We start from the raw sequence: 16,515 nt of genomic DNA, 5'->3' as shown, positions 1-16,515 counted from the left end.
GCGTCGGGCACAGGGCAGCTCCCCGACCTGCTGACAGCGTTCCGGTCAGTTGTGAACGACTCACAAACCCTTGCGGCATCCGGATGACGTTCTCATGTGGGCACATGCCACGCACACGCAAGTGCTCAAGAAGGATTTTCTCTGTGGAGTATCCGGTGCCTCCACCCATCACGCCACCTGCAATTTGCCTGGGGGTGGGAGGCGACAGAGTCGGAAAAGTACCACTGCTGCCACGGTCATCCAGAAACTGACCTCAGCATCTCAAGGCCACGTCGGATCCTTTCTGCCTAGTGAAGCCCCGGGCCTCTTCCAGGACCCCACCTAGCACCACCTCCTCCCTGGGGACTGCCTACCAAGCACTGCTGCATAGGCCCGAATAAGGCCCTGCATAATTAAATCTCTTATCACCAAGCCTTGCAAAAGTGGATTTATGGCGGCCTCCGCCATCAGACTGGAGCCTCGTCACGCACGGGGCCAGTGTCTCACCACGCTGTCACCCACGCCTGGCGCCTAACAGACACCTGCTGCATTGAATGAATCTTGTTAAGTCACTGTATGTCTCAGTCCTGCTGAAGAACCCCCCCCCCCCCCCAATCAGCCTAGAAGGTATTCGCTTCTTTACCTAAAATCAAGTATTTTCTTTCTCCATGAGTTCATTTTAGAATCACTTACAAGCTGAGAAATACAAGATTTTTCTCCCCTTGGACAAGAAGGGGAAATAATGGCTGAATGAACTGCACAGCAGCCAGTTCAGGTTCTCTGAGGTTTGGTGAGGATGGATAAGATTACTGGACCTCTGTTTTTTTAAAAAACAAACAAAACGTTCGCCTTGGTAACCAGCAAAGAGTTGAAAATTTTTACATTTCGAAAACATTATTACCGGTATATCCAAGCTGTGAGAATTTCCATCTAAATGGGCGGGGTTTGGAGTGGGCAGGACTCACGTGTTTTGCCCATCATGTGTAATAAAGTAATAAGTGGAAATAATATTCACTATTCCAGTATTTTTAATGAACATGTTGGTGGTTCTTTTATTGACTTCTGGTCATCTGGACTGAAAAATACCCAAGTAAGTCTCTGCTTTAAAGTTGACGGTGTGGACCTGCTATGGAGAAAACCTCACTCCGCAGAGAGGCGTGAGGATGCACTGTGTGCAGCACAAAAGCGGCTTCCGTGGAGCCTTCTCTGTGGAGCTGAGTCCCGTGGGGCGCGCCGGGGACGCACGGCCGGCCGGCGGGGGGCTCCGTGGAGGAGCCGGCCCTGGCTGTCCCCCTGCCTCGCTCACGCAGTGTTTCTCCAGGGTGGGCCCCTCCGCCCGGGTCCGGACCCTGATGCTGAGCTCACCAGGAGGCCATGTCACGTGCTGTCAGGGAGCAGGGGTTTAGGGAGGGCTGTGGCTCCTCCTTCCTGTCTGCGAGGCTGCTCCCACCCACGGGCCCTGCCCCGGGCTGTGGTTCTGAGGATGCCCCGGAAGCATGAGGGAAATGGGGCCGGGCGGTCAGGATCCGGGGTGATCACGTCAGCGGCTGGGCGGGGAGACAGGGTGCAGTGCACGGAAAATCCCTCCCGGGAGCGCTCCACTCAGAGTTCACAGAGCTGTCTCATGCGCTTGGTCACGTCTGTTGGGCACACGGGCGTGAGGCCACCCCGGCAGCGGGCGTTAGCCCCAAGGGCGGAAGAATGGAGTGGAAAAGGTCCTTGGGCTTCAGGAGATCTCAGCTCAGTTCACTGCAGGGACAGAGGGCCTTGCTGGGCCTCACCTTCATCTGTAAACCGGGGGTGCTGAAAACCTCCCAAGAGGTTCGAGTGAAAGATCCCAGCCCAGGCCTGGCCCATCAGCGACACTGAACTGATGCTCCCTAATCCCAGAGGGGCGAGCTGGGGCCCGGAGTGGGTACAGAACCTCCCTGGCATTCTCTGTGCCCAGCCCTGTGCCCCTGCAGAGATGGACACCACACAAGCCCCGCCCAGGGGGACCTCCTGGTCTGAAGTGTGGGCCCAGAGGTGCAGAGGGCATAGACATTCTGACGGGGAAGGGAGAAAGCCACGCCCCGCTCCCAATGCCCGGGCACCAGGTGCCGCAGCCTGGGGAGACGTGGGCTGTAGGATCCAAGGGGTCTGGGGGTGCCCTCCCTGTCCTGGGTCCCTCCTGTGCTCCTGCCAGGCAGGGGGCCAGCCTCATGCCTCTCATCAGTCATCCAGATTGGAAAAGATTCTGTTAACCACAAAGTGCAGATTCAGTAACAATTTTCCAATTTTACAGATTGGAGTCAACGATAACTTCAAAGGTTCTGACCAGCCTGACAGAGTCAGGGGTCCGGCACGGTCCCGTCAACGATCACAGCTAACATTTCCTGAGCCCTTCTGCTCTGTTGCAGGAACTGCTCTGAGCTCCTGGCCCAGGTGACCTTATTTAATCCTCACAATATTTCTAAAAGGTAGATACTACTCTTTTTTTTTTTTGTATTTTTCTGAAGCTGGAAATGGGGAGAGACAGACTCCCGCATGCGCCCGACCGGGATCCACCCAGCACGCCCACCAGGGGGCGACGCTCTGCCCACCAGGGGGCGATGCTCTGCCCCTCTGGGGCATCGCTCTGCCATGACCAGAGCCACTCTAGCACCTGGGGCAGAGGCCAAGGAGCCATCCCCAGCGCCCGGGCCATCTTTGCTCCAATGGAGCCTTGGCTGCGGGAGGCGGTGGAGAAGCAAATGGGCGCTTCTCCTATGTGCCCTGGCCGGGAATTGAACCCAGGTTTCCCGCACGCCAGGCCGACGCTCTACCGCTGAGCCAACCGGCCAGAGCCGGTAGATACTACTCTTATCCCCACTTTACAGATAAGGAAACTAAGAAAAAAAAGTTCAACCAGTTTTCCCTGGTGCACTCAGCCTAACATACAGGCTGAAATAGGTTTCCAGGCCCTGGTTACACCAGCCTCCCCAAACCCACGGCATACGAAGTTTTAGGCAGCCCTTGAGCCTGACCGTGGAGAGAATGAAGTTTCTACTAGATGGTAAGAATATTAGAAATTGTGCCTGCACTGCATTAGGGCCCCCGGCTGGGTGACCAGGCTCAAGCAGCCCTCGTTTAATCACCAACCCCCTTTCTCCACGGTTCCTCTTTCCACACTTTCAGTTGCCCGTGCTCAACAGCCGTCCAAAAATAGTTAATGGAAAATTCCAGAAATAATTCATAAGTTTTAAATTGTGTACTGTCTGGGCAGTGTGACGAAATTTGCACCATAATCCTTATTTTACTTAATTACGGTTCCAAAGCCATTCACAGAACTTTTATTACAGTATATTGTTATTATTGTTCTATTTTATTATTGTTGTTCATCTCTTACTGTGGCTAATTTATAATCAGAGGTAGGTATGTATAGGACAAAATATAGTCTATATAGAGTTTGGTGACATGGGCAGTTTCAGGCATCCACTGGTGGTCCAGGAGTGTATCCTCCACAGGTGAGGGGGGACAGTGGTATCATTACAGAGCCAGTGGAGGGTAGACAGTGGCCTTCCCTCTGAAGGCTCCTCCATCTCCGCAGGGAGGGGCCTCTGGGGTCATCTTACCTAAGGGAGTGGTCCCAAATGGGTCCCAAGTGGGCCTGTCAGGTATATAAGCCCTAAGAGCACATGAGAATTCCCTCCAGAGCCATGTTCTTGCAGATGGGTCAACAGATGAGCACAGAGGCTCCTAAAAGGCCGGGGACCGAGCCAGAGGCCTGTGGCTCTGTCCTCCACCCCTTCTTACCAGCCCTGGTTCCTGAAAACAAATGTGTGTCCCCAAGCTGGCACTCTCTGACCTGTCACTCACTGGCATGGAGGCGACAGGATGACTTACAAGTTTCCTCATATTTTGGGGCTCTGGACTTGACCTGAAAAGGCATGCAGGGGACAGATAGACCAACGAGATAGAATAGAGCCTAGAAATAAACTCTCAACTATATGGCCAGTTGATTTTGGACAAAGATGCCAAGACTGTTCGATGGAAAAAGGGCAGTCTTTTCAACAAACGTGTCTGGGAAAACGAAATATCCATATGCAAAAGAATGAGGTTGGACCCTTATCTTACACCATAGACAAAAATGGACTCGAAGTGGATCAAAGGCCGAAACTTTAGAGGTACACCTAGAAAACCGAGGGGAAATTCTTCATGACACCGGGGTTAGCGGCGGTTTCTTGGATGTAATTCTGAAAGCACAGGAACAAAAGAAAAACGAATACCTTGGATTTCGTCAAACTTAAAAACTGCTGTGCCTCAGAAGGACACTATCTCGGGGGTTAAAAAACAGAATGAGAGAAAATGTTTGCAAATCATACATCTGATGAGCGATTAATATCCAGACTAGATAAAGAACTACACGTCAGTACCAACAACAACCACAACAAAACAACCCAATCCAAAAATGGGCAAAGAACTTGAATACACTTTTCTCCAAGGAAGATATACGAACGGACCAGACGCAAGAGGAAAAACATGATGGGATGGGAGGAAATGCCTTTGGCCCGGCACTTCTCACCACGCTTTGTTTACTGCCAGCTCTCCCTCTAAGGAGGGAGGAGGGAGCCCTTCCACCATGGTGCCCTCAAGCTCTCTGTCCACCCCCCCCCCCCAGCCTGCTCCCTGTCACCATGGCCACCCTGGAGTGCTGGCTACATCTCAGGCTCAGGTCTGCATGCTTCATCTTGTCTGGGCTGTGAGCTCAGGACAGCATTTTGGCCAGATCAGAGTGCTGCATCCATGTGAGGGAATCTCAGACTCCCAAGGGCGGGCTGAGTAGATGGGGCACCCGGGGAAAGACATCAGCAGCTCAAGGTGGCCTTGCTGGGCAGGCAGCGGGGAGGAACAGGGGGCCCAGAGTGGGGGCACGCAAGGCGGGGCTGGGGGTAGCGCTGCAGGCAGGAGAGACCTAGACCTCACTGCAGGGAAGGGGGGAGACCTGAGGAGAGGCGTCAGGAAGGGAGGAGACTGCCCATGTGACTAGAGCCAGCTCTGGGGGTGCAGCGGCTGGGGCCTTGGCCTGTGGTCTTTGAGGTGACAGCAAAGAGGGGACAGTGAAGAAAAGGGGTGCTCCTCCAACTGTTAGAGTCTGAGAGGCCCTCCCTGCTCCCACACCCCACACCCCACAGGAAATTATTTCCCACCAGGGTACAGGAGAACTAGAAGTCTGGTTCTCACCCCAGGTTTTGATTCAAAGGCAGGAGAAAGGAAGAGAGGAGAGGAGGATTTTTAGAATTCCTAGCATATTCACATCCCATGTCATTCAGTCAGCCGTTCGTCAACAAACATTTATTGAGCACCTACTATGTACACCAAGTCCTGCTCCAGGCTCTGAGAAAACAGTTTGAAACAAAACAGACAAAAGCCTCCTTTGGTCACTCATCCTTCCTAGGAGGAGGAAGGTGTTTCCCCACGGCTTTGGCCCTCACGCACTCCTTAGCTTCACCCTGCCCTGACCAGAGGTTCTGGCATGTTCCTGGGGCCTCAGGAAATTCAAAAGAGTGACCCCTCATAACAGCTCTGAGACATCTACGCCATGCCAGGCAGCCCCGTTCTCGCCCAGCTCAGCAGGACCCCTGTCCGGGTGAAGACGCTGTGTCCAGGTCAGAGAGTCAGGTCCAGAACTCTAACCTACAGGGCACCAAGCCCACCCCTGACCCCCTCCCCGCCCACTGCGTCCCCGGGTGTGGAGACGGGCAGACCTCTGTGGGGGCCACGTTTACAAAACCCAGTCTCTCAATCCCCTATCCTCTGAGATGGGATCAGGGTGACCTCAAGGCTACTAAGGATCATCCTTTGAAAGGATGCCTTTTAGGTTCTCAGAGTCCTTGGCCATCCAGAACTTGCCTTCTCCCTTCCTGGTGGTCCCACCTAGGCCAAGTGACTCATCCGCGACGAGTCAAGTTTCATCCATGGAACAGGAATGATAATAGGTCCTGTCTCATGGGGCAGTGATTGGGGTTCAGCGAAATCACACACAGGAAGCACGTGGCATGTGGCCGGCTGCCTGGGCAGGAGCGCTCAGTAAATGTGGGCTCTCACCTGGTGTCACCTGCACCACCAAGGTGCCCTGCCAGCTCTAACCCCCTCTTGCCTCTCATCGCACTGGTCTCACTTCATTGCCGTCCCTGTCCTGCACGCGGGAAAACCGAGGCCCAGAGCCAGGCAAGGCACACCACTGTTCCCTTCTGGTGGGTGGACCAACCATTTCCCTCCCACATGACCTAGCTCTCAGTGCAAGGGATGGGGCAGAGTGGTGGGGCCCAGGGGTCTCCTGAGGGTCCTGGGGGACCCATCTGCCTCTCTAGGTGTCTTGATCCCAGGCCTGGGATCACACAGAACCCCTGGGCCTCAGAAATCAACTAGTCCCATGCAAGAGTTTTACAGATGAGAGACCGAGGCCCCAGAAGGGGTCCTGTGCAGCAGAACTGGAGGCATGCTTCTTTTCTCCGCCCAACAGCCAGCGCCCTCCTTGAAGGTGGGGGCCGTGGAGCTGTCCCAGCTCAGTGCTGGGGTGTGAGCCAGATGTGAACGCATGTGGCTGAGTGGTGGGGCCTCAGACAGGGCCAGAGAGACCCCTGGACAGCGGGGAGGTTCCTGTAGCCGGGAGGGCCCTGCAGTCTCCATCCCCACTCTGAAACTTGATCAGAAGCCCCCTACACCACCATTATTTGAAATAGCCCATCCCCTTCAAAGGGTAGATAAGGAGAGGCGGTGAGGCCCCTAGTCCTCCGCAGAGAACCTGACCTTGCAGGCTGTACCTGCAGGCACACTAGCCCTCAGCCGCCACACCTCCTCACTCCCTTCCCTCAGAAGACAGGGACAAACAGCTCCATTCTGCAAATGAAAAAAAATGAGTGGAACCAGAGAAATAAGGGGGTTGTTCCAAAGGCACATAGCTATTTCCCTGGAAAAGTCTGGACTTGAACTCAGATCTCTTGATCTCTGGCGGGGAGGGGGAAAGGAGAGAAGCGGCCGGGGCTGTTCAGCTACCAGAGAAGATCCAGTGTCTCTGTAGCAACTCCCAAGCTCCCTCAACTTCTCCGGGACCTCCCCTTACTGGGCAAGGTTATGCCCACTTGGGAGCAGGGCTTCTAAGGATCTCCAAGCCCAGGGACAGCCCTTCCTGCCAGTGCCCACCCCCGGGCGCGCCCAGCTGCCCTTCTCTGCGGAGCCTGGGTGAGGGCTGCCCCCGTTCTAGCGTCGCCCCGTGCACGACGCACTGGATGCACCAAGTTACTAGTCTGTCTCCCCCCCCACCCCGCCCCGCCAGACCCAAAGGCAGGGGCTGTGTCCAGCACTTCTCAGAATCCCCCACAAGGCCTGGCACTGTGACAGGCACAGTTTGGTGAGCAACAAGTCCATGGAATCAGGCATTTCAGTCCCCTCTTCTGTGAAACAGGACATCTGGGCCAGCAGACGTCTGGTGTCTCTTCCAACACTGGGTGGGACACCCAAGCTGACACCATGACCCATTGTGTGTAGGCGGGCAGTACCAGGGCTCCTGGACGCCACCAAGGCCTCCGGGCCTGGCACCTGGTCAACTGAGAGAGGAGGAGGGCAGCCCCGAGCTTCAGTTAACCCTCTCAGGCACGAACCCCCGTGGTTTCCACCACTTAGGAAAGAAACCTGGCCCGGGGCGCCTGGCGGAGTCCCAGCCCTGCCCGGTCACATGCAGGAGGAGTCCCTGAAACCCCACAGGAACTCCACGGATCTCTCCAGCTGCCACTACAATCCCCAGAAGTTTACGGTGGGGGTGCCTTATTTCTGAAGGTGGGGGAGACTGCAAGCAGCTACTCTGCTTGCTGCTTAGAGAGAGTGTGTGACACACAGGAGGGGTGGCAATGAAGGGAGAGGGTGGGTGAGCATGAACAGATATTCCCCAAGTCCATTCCTCCTCCTCCTCCTCCTGCTCCTGCTCTTCCTCCTGCTCCTCCTCCTCCTGCTCCTCCTCCTGCTCCTCCTCCTCCTCCTGCTCCTCCTCCTCCTCCTGCTCCTCCTCCTCCTCCTCCCCCTCCTCCTCCTCCTCCACCCCCACCCCCACCAGTGGCTGCTCCCTTCCCCCAAACCTGTCTACAGGGGCCCCATGTCTCTGTGCCTCAGTTTGCTCATCTGTGGAATGGGATCTGCAACCTGCATAAAGATGGTGCAGAGGGTGGTCTCTCTACACAGTGAGCCACACAAGACAGAGGGTACAGTCAAGAGCTAAGGGTTTAGGGGAGGTCTCGCTGCAGTGTGGGTGGGCTGGGTAGACCCTGTGAAGGCCTCAGGAAGATGCTGGCGGCTGGGTGCCACCCCCATGGGCCACAGAGAGACTTTTCCTGCCACTCGATGAGTCAGCCTCCCGGAGGCTGTGGCAGGGAAGGCCACAGGCTGTGATGCACAGGCGCTGAGTCACCGTTTCCCTAGCGTTGTACACAGGTGCACGTGTGGCTCACGTACACGGGGGACACAGACGCAAGTGCTGGGGAGTCGCACCCTCTGTCACACAGCAGCGCATACAGATTAGTACACCCGGACCCTGAAGCACACTAGGACAGCAGAACACAGACCCACCCACCCATGTTCACGCCGTGGACATGCTCATACAAATCCCAGCCCTCCAGTCACGACAAAGGTACTGGGATATGCTCACAGGTGGCCCTAACCATGTTCAAGCCACACTCTGAATGAGTCATCAATTCTTCATTCCTCCTTCCAGCCAGTAAACACTGATTGTGCCCAAACATATACTCCTGGAAGGAGGCAAGCTATAGGATAGCAGGCAGGCGCTCAATTTGCTCTCCTGGAACAAGGGCTGGCACTTAGGTGCTCAGAACAGGCAGAGACAGGGGAAGGTGAGTGTAAACAGGACAGGAGCGGCCTGAGGGGCCAGGAACTCCACAGCCTGGACTTGAGCCCGGTCACTGTGACTGAAGATACCCAAAGGATACCTGCTAGCTTGCCCCTCTCCACATTTAAGTCCCGGCCTGGAGCCTAGAACCTGCATTCAACCCAAGCCCTGCAGGACCACTGCCCACTTTGTCCCTGTGCCGTTTAGTACATCCTAGGGGACCCTCAGGCCCCGTTTCTGCTTCCAGGGAAGCCTTTCCTGTCTGCCGTGTTCCATTGCTCCTGGACAAAAATGTATACAAGGGTGAGGAAGGCAGGGAAATGCCACAACCGTGGGTCCAGAAAGCCCTAGAAGGTCTTTGAAAATGGTCCGATTGTCAACATTTCACAGAGCTACAATTCGGAGAGGAGAGGAGGGGAAGGAGATCGGACTTTCCCAAGGCCGCGAAACTGAAGGTGGAGATCCGCCTTCCGTCTACACCAAGACTGTGCGTCCTCCCTGCCCGTGTGCCTAGCTAGACATGAGCGTCGCGGACGCACAAAACCGTCCACAGCCTCTCAGTCTTCTCCATCAGGGCCGGCGGAGGGCGTGGAGAACCAGCTGATTTGCCCCGACCTGGGTCTCGGGCAGTCCACAGGCGAGGTGCTTGGCATCATTGTCCACAATCTACGGCCTCCGGTTTGGGAGGAGAAGCCGCTCCAAAGCCAGCTGCTTTCAGAACCCGATGGAGCGCGCGCCGGCTTCCTCCCTCCCTCCACCGCGCAGCGGCGCCCCGACCTCGCGGCCCCCAGGCCACGCGGCGCGGCCTCAGGGAAAGACAGGTACTGGAAAGGTTGTGGCGCCTCTTTCACCCCCCTCTCCACTCCGGGCCAGTATCTCCCAGTAACGCTGTTTGCCTAAAAGTCCAAAACCCGCGGAGCTGCTTCTGGAGCCAGAATTGGAACCCGTGGCTGCCCCGCATCGCCACCCACTCCCAGCCGTTCTCTTCTCTGCGCCTCCTTAGCCCTCCCGCTGCCGCCGCCCTGGGTTTCAACGCGCTGTTCACTACTCCCTCTCCTCCTGGGTGCGGGCAGTCGGGGGGATGGAGTAGAGAAGTGGGGATACCAGCTCCTAGACAAGCTGGTCTTTGCTGCCCCCAGGCCACCCCGCACCCCCAGCCCTGTACTGGCTGAGGAAGGAGCATCTTGCCCGGAGGTGGGGGTGTCGCTCACTTGTACACCTGTAGGTGAGAGGAGAAGGCACCGGCGTTACCTCTAGAGGGACGTTGGGGGGGCATCGATGACTGACCTCTGAGAGGCACGAGCCTGTGACTAGGCGGCGAGAAGGAGGTGCCTCCTCATTCCGAGAGAGGGCCCTGTGTGGAAGGAGGCCCAGGACAAACCAGCAATGGAGCCGGGCACCCACGGGCCCTGAACAAGACACACAGGGGCCATCGCTCTGAATATGTTTGCTGGGGGGTGTCGCCATTTGGAGTGGGGGAGGGCTCACTGTCTTGGATTCCTGGGGAACCCCACAGTTTCGGGGAACACGTGGCCAAGTGGCGACTCACAGGTGGGTCCACACTATGACTGGGCTCTCTCACCGTCTCAGAACAGTGCCTGGGTCAAAGTCCTTGGGGGCCGAGTTGTGGACACTGAAGCTCCAGTGTGAAGAATTCTCTCCCTAGCTTACCCCCCCCCCCCAACAATTCCTCTTTTCCTGCAGGGATAAGCAGGACGCTCAAGCTTGGCCTCGGGTTCCCCGTCTGAAAGCCCGCGGTGCGGGGAGGCGGGTTGGGGCTGCGTGGGCAGCTCTCCCCTTCGGCCCTGCTTGCTGCTTCCCATACTCTGGTCCAGGGATCCGCGGAGCAGCCTGAACCCCAGACAGACACGCGGGACTCCAACCTCCCCTCTACCCCGGTTGCTGCAAACATCGCTGTATTTCCATTTCATATTCCAATTTGTCACCCAAACAAAGCCGTGCGTAGAGAAAAACGGGCTGAGGCCAAGATAAAGGTCCCTCCCGGGAAAAGTGCGCCCAGCCCCTTTCCAAAAACGAAAGTCCCCGGGGACTTTGGCTGAATTTCGTGTATGGTATTTTAACTTATTTTCCTACCAAGGCTCCGTTTTGCAGCGAGCTCGGCTCAGGGCTTCAGCGACTCCGGGGTGGTGGGTGGCCGCGGAAAAGTTTCTGCCTCAGCCGGGAGTAACCTCGCTTTGGGAGTCGGAACCGCTCAAGACAACACCACTGTCTGGCACAAGGCGTGGTCCCCAGCTCACTGAGGTCTCTTCTGCAATTTTCTTAGAACTTACAAAAACATTTCCACCCCCAAAGTTTTCGTGTAGAACAACATACAAAAAAAATAATTTCCCCCCAAAGTTTTCGTGTACGTCTAAGACACACAAAGGGGGTATTTCTGATCCAGGCGGTGGTTCTACCACATACATAACGTCACTAAGTTTTCCTCCTGGCTACGTGAACTTCACTGGATATAAATTATTTATAAGAAAGAAAACTTTGTTTAAATCGATTGATTTAAAATAATAACTGGCCCTTTAATCCAGGCCTTTTGTTTCTCTATTTAAGAACATGTGGATTTAGGCCTGATTGTTGGAGAATACTAGCCGCTATAGAAATTAACAAAGTAAAAAATTAAAAGCATCTTCCTTCAGATCTCTCTCCTCCAAAAATTTTCTGGGAGGAGTGTCGGCGAGGTCACAGCTCCCAGGCTCGACTTTCCCTTCCGTCACCCCACAATCACCCACAGACGTACTACTTCTGCCCGCATCTCTCTTTCTTGATGTTTTCTGGGACTCCCATTCAAAAACCCACGCTGCTTCTCTGACTAAATTCGAATATGACCCGAACAGGGCAGAGTTGACACACTTTGTGGTGTGTGATTGTGTCAGTGCAAGAAAATAAATATCCCTAGCATTCAAACATTGCGTCTGATTCGACAAATCAGGACCGGCCCCTCAGTGGCGCCCCAGGGATCTCCAGCCGGGCCGCTGCTCTCCAGACCCCTGCGCTGAGAGCGCTGCCTTCGGGCGGTTGGCGGGGAAGGTAGCAATCCGCTAGCAACGAAAACCTGCGTGCACCGAATCGAAAGCGAAAGAGAGAAAGCAGGGCTGCTCCCCCGAAGCGTCCCGGGGCCCACGGCCGAGGCCAGGCGCGCCTGGGGCGACAGGGGGAGTCAACTTAGGTTTTGGAGACGAGGTGCTTGAACCTGAGCCCCAATCCCCGCGGCAAGGAGACTCTTCGTGCTGCTGAGAAATGTTGGGGTCTCCAACCAGGCGTGTGTCGTAGGGCCCACGAGGTCAACACCGAGCCAAGGATGGGCAGGGACTTCGGAAGGCCAAAGTGCAGATCCGAAACCTGGCCAGGTCTGGATCGCAGCCCGGTGGGGCTCTTTCCTGAAAACGCGAAGGTGTCTGTCTGCTCCGGAGGGAACTGCCGACTGATCTTGCTCGCCTCCCTGTTAGTACTGATCCGGGAACGGAGGTCCAGTTAAGGGTAGAGACGATTGAAGCCTGGGAGTATTTCTCACCTCCACTTTTGGCAACTTGGAGAAAATCTGGCTGGCGAAGACCGAGACAACGGCACGCTCCCCGGCGTGGTCCCGGCGCGCCCCCACCCCAGGCCCGCATCTCACTGGCAGAGGGCCCCTTGAACGCAGGGCAGTGATTCTCAGGACTGAGGTCCGGAAGGAAACTTCGGGGCCTTGCCCCCAGCTCTGCGTAGTTCCGCAGCTTGAGAACTGGCTACTGCCCGAGACCAACAGAACTGCGATGGAGGTTTCGAAATTGAAGCTACCTGAGGTCAGAACCGTGGTCAGCCAAGGCCTGGCCCAGCCCTGCACCATGGCCTGTCTGCCCCCACTTCCTCCCTTTCCCCAAGCTCCTGGGAACATCCCAAGGCTTTTTCCTTGAACCCCATTTCTCCTTTTGCAATGCACACTCTGACAAGCCTGGGCTAGAACAATTTGTTAACACATGCCTCAGTTTCCCTGCTTGCTGGCAGTCTAGAGAGCTAACTCCAGAGGCCCTTCTCCCAGCCGCCTCTGTAAAGGTCTGAGCCTCACCTCTTGGTGCCTGGGTTCCTCGTCTTGTACCTAATGTGCCTACTCTCTTTAATACAGGACCAGAAATGTCCCCCTAGGCAGGGAAATTCTGCTGCTGAGAGAAGGAGAAGAATAAACAGGGCTGTTGGTTGTTTGTGGCTTTGCCCAGAGTAGTGCTCCCATCTCGGGCAGTCAGGGAGTGGAGGTCTGTCAGTGATTCCAGGCTGCTTTCTGTCCCAACTCTCCCACAGCGGGGGCAGGCGCCTGTCCTGTCCTCAGAATTGGGTTCTCAGAGACTCTTACCAGCACAGAGATGGAAACCTTGAAGAGGGTAGGCTAGATCCCTGCTCTGTCCGTGGGGGGACGTTTACCACCCAATGGGCTCTTACTGTGCCTTGCTCGCAGGTCACACTGTGGGTTGTCCCAATCAATGGCTAATGCAAGGAGAGGAAGAGCCAAGCTGGCATGTGAGGGCCCAGTAGAGTACAGAGAGGATGCTCAAAGAGGTACAGCCCTTTCCCCTTTCCCTCTGGACCTGAAGGCCTCTTCCAAACAAGAGGGTGGAAGCAACTTGGGACCTCACCTTGCCTAGTACATGTCTCAGCCTCCTCAGAAGCCTCACTGGTGAATTTTGTTAACACAGGAAAATCCAGCACAGGGGGAGAGGAAACATACGAGTCCCCTGGCTTTGCACAGTGTGCCTCCCTGGGTCCCCCAGTTTGTGGCTCGCTCTCACCTAACAGTCCCAGCTGACATGGGTGAAGGGGGGCCTGGGTGAGGCCAGGAGGCAGGCCAGAGCATCTGGACAGGTTTGAGGGCGCCGGAGTGTGGAAGGAGCACCTGTGAGGAGCTGTGAGCGTCTGTGATCTGAGTGCCTGATCGCATTCCAACAGGAAGGTGGAGGGAGTGGGGAAAGGCCCCTGGGTCTTTCTAAATCTGCTCTCAGTCCTGTCCTGTGGGTTTGGGAGTGTGTGACTATGTGCAAGGCCACATGAGTGAGTGTGCTTCATCTGTGACCACGTTGGCTCATGAGGAAGAGGTGTGTGTGTGTGTGTGTGTGTGTGTGTGTGTGTGTGTGTGTAGTTGTGAGTGTACACAGGCATATGATTGTGTGAATGTTTGTGTGTGTTCACAACCACCTAATGAACTAATTCTGAGCCCAAGGGAGACCCAGTTTGAGTGTACAAAAATGCTTGCCATGGGCTGTTCTCCTAAGGTTATTCCAGCCGCCAAGGCCTCCAGCCACCATGTCCCATTTTTGTCCCCAGGCCTGGTGCCGTTCCATCTGGCCTGGATCAGGCCAGCCACAGCCATTGCCCTGTTAGCACCAGCTTGTCTCCAGGGCCAGGCCGGGAGGCCTCAGGGAGAAGCTGTGCACCTAGGGCTCCTCCTCCTCCGGGGAAGGTTCTCCCTGCCTTCTCCAGGTCCCTGCTACCAGCCTAGGGCTCACCAGTCCCCATTCTGGGGCAGAGAAGGCCCAGGTTCCCAGGCTGCTCTGGCCTCAGGATGCCCTTGAGAGGTTCTCTCTTCCACTATGACCACTGAGCTCCCGGGGGCCCAGGTCTGCGTTCAAGGGGGCCTGGAGGTCATTTAGGCCTCGGGTTCCCTGTGGGCCCAAACCAGGAGGAAGAAATGTCTCTCTTCCTTCCGCACTGAGGCCACTCGAAATCTTCGGCTTCCTATCTCCTTGAGGAATGGGCCCTAAACCATTGTTTCGAGGCCACCGAGCCTCTAGGGCCGGCCAAGAGAGAATCGCTCGGGAACTCTGGCCGACCAGCCTCCCAGCATCGAGCCGCGCTGGGGGCCACAGGGCTCGGTTCTTCGGTGGCCCTAGGGCGTCTCCGGACCCGCATCCGTGTGTCGCCCCTGTTCCACGGCCTCCCGGGTGCGCTCCGACGACTGCGCTCCCAGGCGGGCTCCGCACCTGTAACGCTCCCACCTGTGGCGTCGCCGGTGGAGCCCCATAGCCGGTGGGAAGCGAGGCCCCGGCAGCCCAGAGCCCCGCGCCCGAGCCCCGCGCCCGAGCCCCGCGCCCGAGCGCTGCGCCGCCACTGTTTTCCGCCGCGCACGCCGGGAGCCGGTGCGAAACAGCCGCCGCTGCAAAGCCGGCCCTCGGGCAGCGCAAAGCGAGGGGTTGGGGAAACGGCCAAGAAGCGGTGAAACAAACTCCAAGTCGAGTTTAAAAGCTCAAATGCTCCTTGGCAGTGACGGGGTAGATACAAAGGGCCAGACGGGTCCCTGGGTCCCTGGGTCCCTTCGGAGCAGTCGATCCCCAATTCCCGACCGGGGGTCGCCGACTGCTCGGCCGCGCACCTCCTCAACCCAACTCTGCCCCCCGCAAGCCTACCGGGTTTCGACGTCGTTGAAGCCACGGGCCCTGGGGCCCCCTGCCCCGAGGGACCCGCACGTGCACTCACCGTAGCAGGGGACCTGCAAGGCCGAGTTGTGGCCGCCGCTGCCTTCCGGGAGCTTGAGGCTGCCGTCCGGGGGCGTCTTGCAGGCGCCTCGCTGCATGTAGAGGTGCGGCTGCTGCGCCGGCGGCTGCGGCTGCGGCGGCTGCGGGGCCGGTGGCTGGGGCTGGAACTTGTTGAAGGAGCCTCGCGCCCCGGCGCCACTCTCCAGCGGTGCCGCCAGATCCTGCTGCCCCGCGCTGTAGCGAGCCCGGCTCTTGGCGTCCCCGAATCCCTGCCCTTTGGTGGCGGCGGACAGGAAGGTTGTGCCGAACTTATCGCCGCCGGGGTATGCCCTAAAAGGTGACGAGCCCTCCCGACTCTGCGACACCGGGCTGAAGTAGGCGTCCATGGCAGCAGCCGGCGACTCGCTGTAAGACACGCAAGCCTCAGCATTCATGCCTAGCTTGCGCCGGCGACGGGCGGGGGCGCGAGCGAGAGCGCGAGGACGCCACCGCGCGCCTTGGCCGGGAGTTTGGAGAAGCGAGGAGGCGGTGGCTGTGCGCTCCGCGCCGGCCCGCTTGCTCCTCTCCCTCCACCCTCCGCAGCGCTCTCTCTCTCTCTCTCTCTCTCTCTCTCTCTCTCTCTCTCTCTCTCTCTCTCTCTCTCTCTCTCCCTCTCCCCCTCCCCCTCTCCCTCTCCCTCTCCCTCCCTCTCCCTCTCTCTCTCCCTCTCTGTCTCTTCTCTCTCTCTCTCTCTCTCTCTCTCTCTCTCTCTCTCTCTCCTCTCCCTCCTCCCTCCCCACAGCTGGCCCAAGGAAGAACAGAGGGCTGTAAAAAGATTCAGATGTTTCGGAAAGTTGACCAGATCTCCCAAACTCTCTTAAGGTTTTGAAGAGGTGAGAGAGGTGGGAGAGTGGGGAATAGAGAAGGAGTAAATCCCCCCACCCCAGAATCTCTCCTTCCTTCTCCCCTTCTTCTCACCCTCTTCCTCTCTCCCTACTCTCCCGGACTGCCCCTGCCCTTTCTTTCTTCTCCCAGGGTAGAATCTTGGGGATTCTAGCCCGAGGCGCCCAAAGGCTCTTCCGATTCTAAGCGGCTGGGGAGGTGTCAGGACCCGTAGGGCTCCGGAGGCTAGGTTGAAATTTATCTGGTCCCAGCTTTGGCCTGGGGGGGGGGCATGCAAAACTTTAGTGACATATTACAAAAAAAACCCCAAAACCTAACAGATTTTGACACTCGGAGTCAGAT

The 16,515-nt window shown here is 56.9% G+C and overlaps 1 protein-coding gene across 1 annotated transcript in view; it reads right to left on the bottom strand.

Annotated features, from left to right (window-relative positions):
* ALX4 (ALX homeobox 4) overlaps window positions 1-15,780 on the bottom strand; it is a 44,877-nt gene extending 29,097 nt beyond the window's left edge. Inside the window, exon 1 of the mRNA XM_066362943.1 lies at window positions 15,293-15,780. Within this exon, the coding sequence (XP_066219040.1) occupies window positions 15,293-15,725 (433 nt within the window). The 5' untranslated portion in view covers window positions 15,726-15,780. The remainder of the gene's footprint in view (window positions 1-15,292) is intronic.
* Window positions 15,781-16,515: the final 735 nt, after the last annotated feature.

The sequence above is a fragment of the Saccopteryx leptura genome, chromosome 1 (assembly GCF_036850995.1).
Source record: "Saccopteryx leptura isolate mSacLep1 chromosome 1, mSacLep1_pri_phased_curated, whole genome shotgun sequence".
Lineage (NCBI taxonomy): Eukaryota > Metazoa > Chordata > Mammalia > Chiroptera > Emballonuridae > Saccopteryx > Saccopteryx leptura.
Note: the sequence above shows the minus strand (reverse complement) of the source record. Positions and strands in the feature narration are given on the sequence as shown.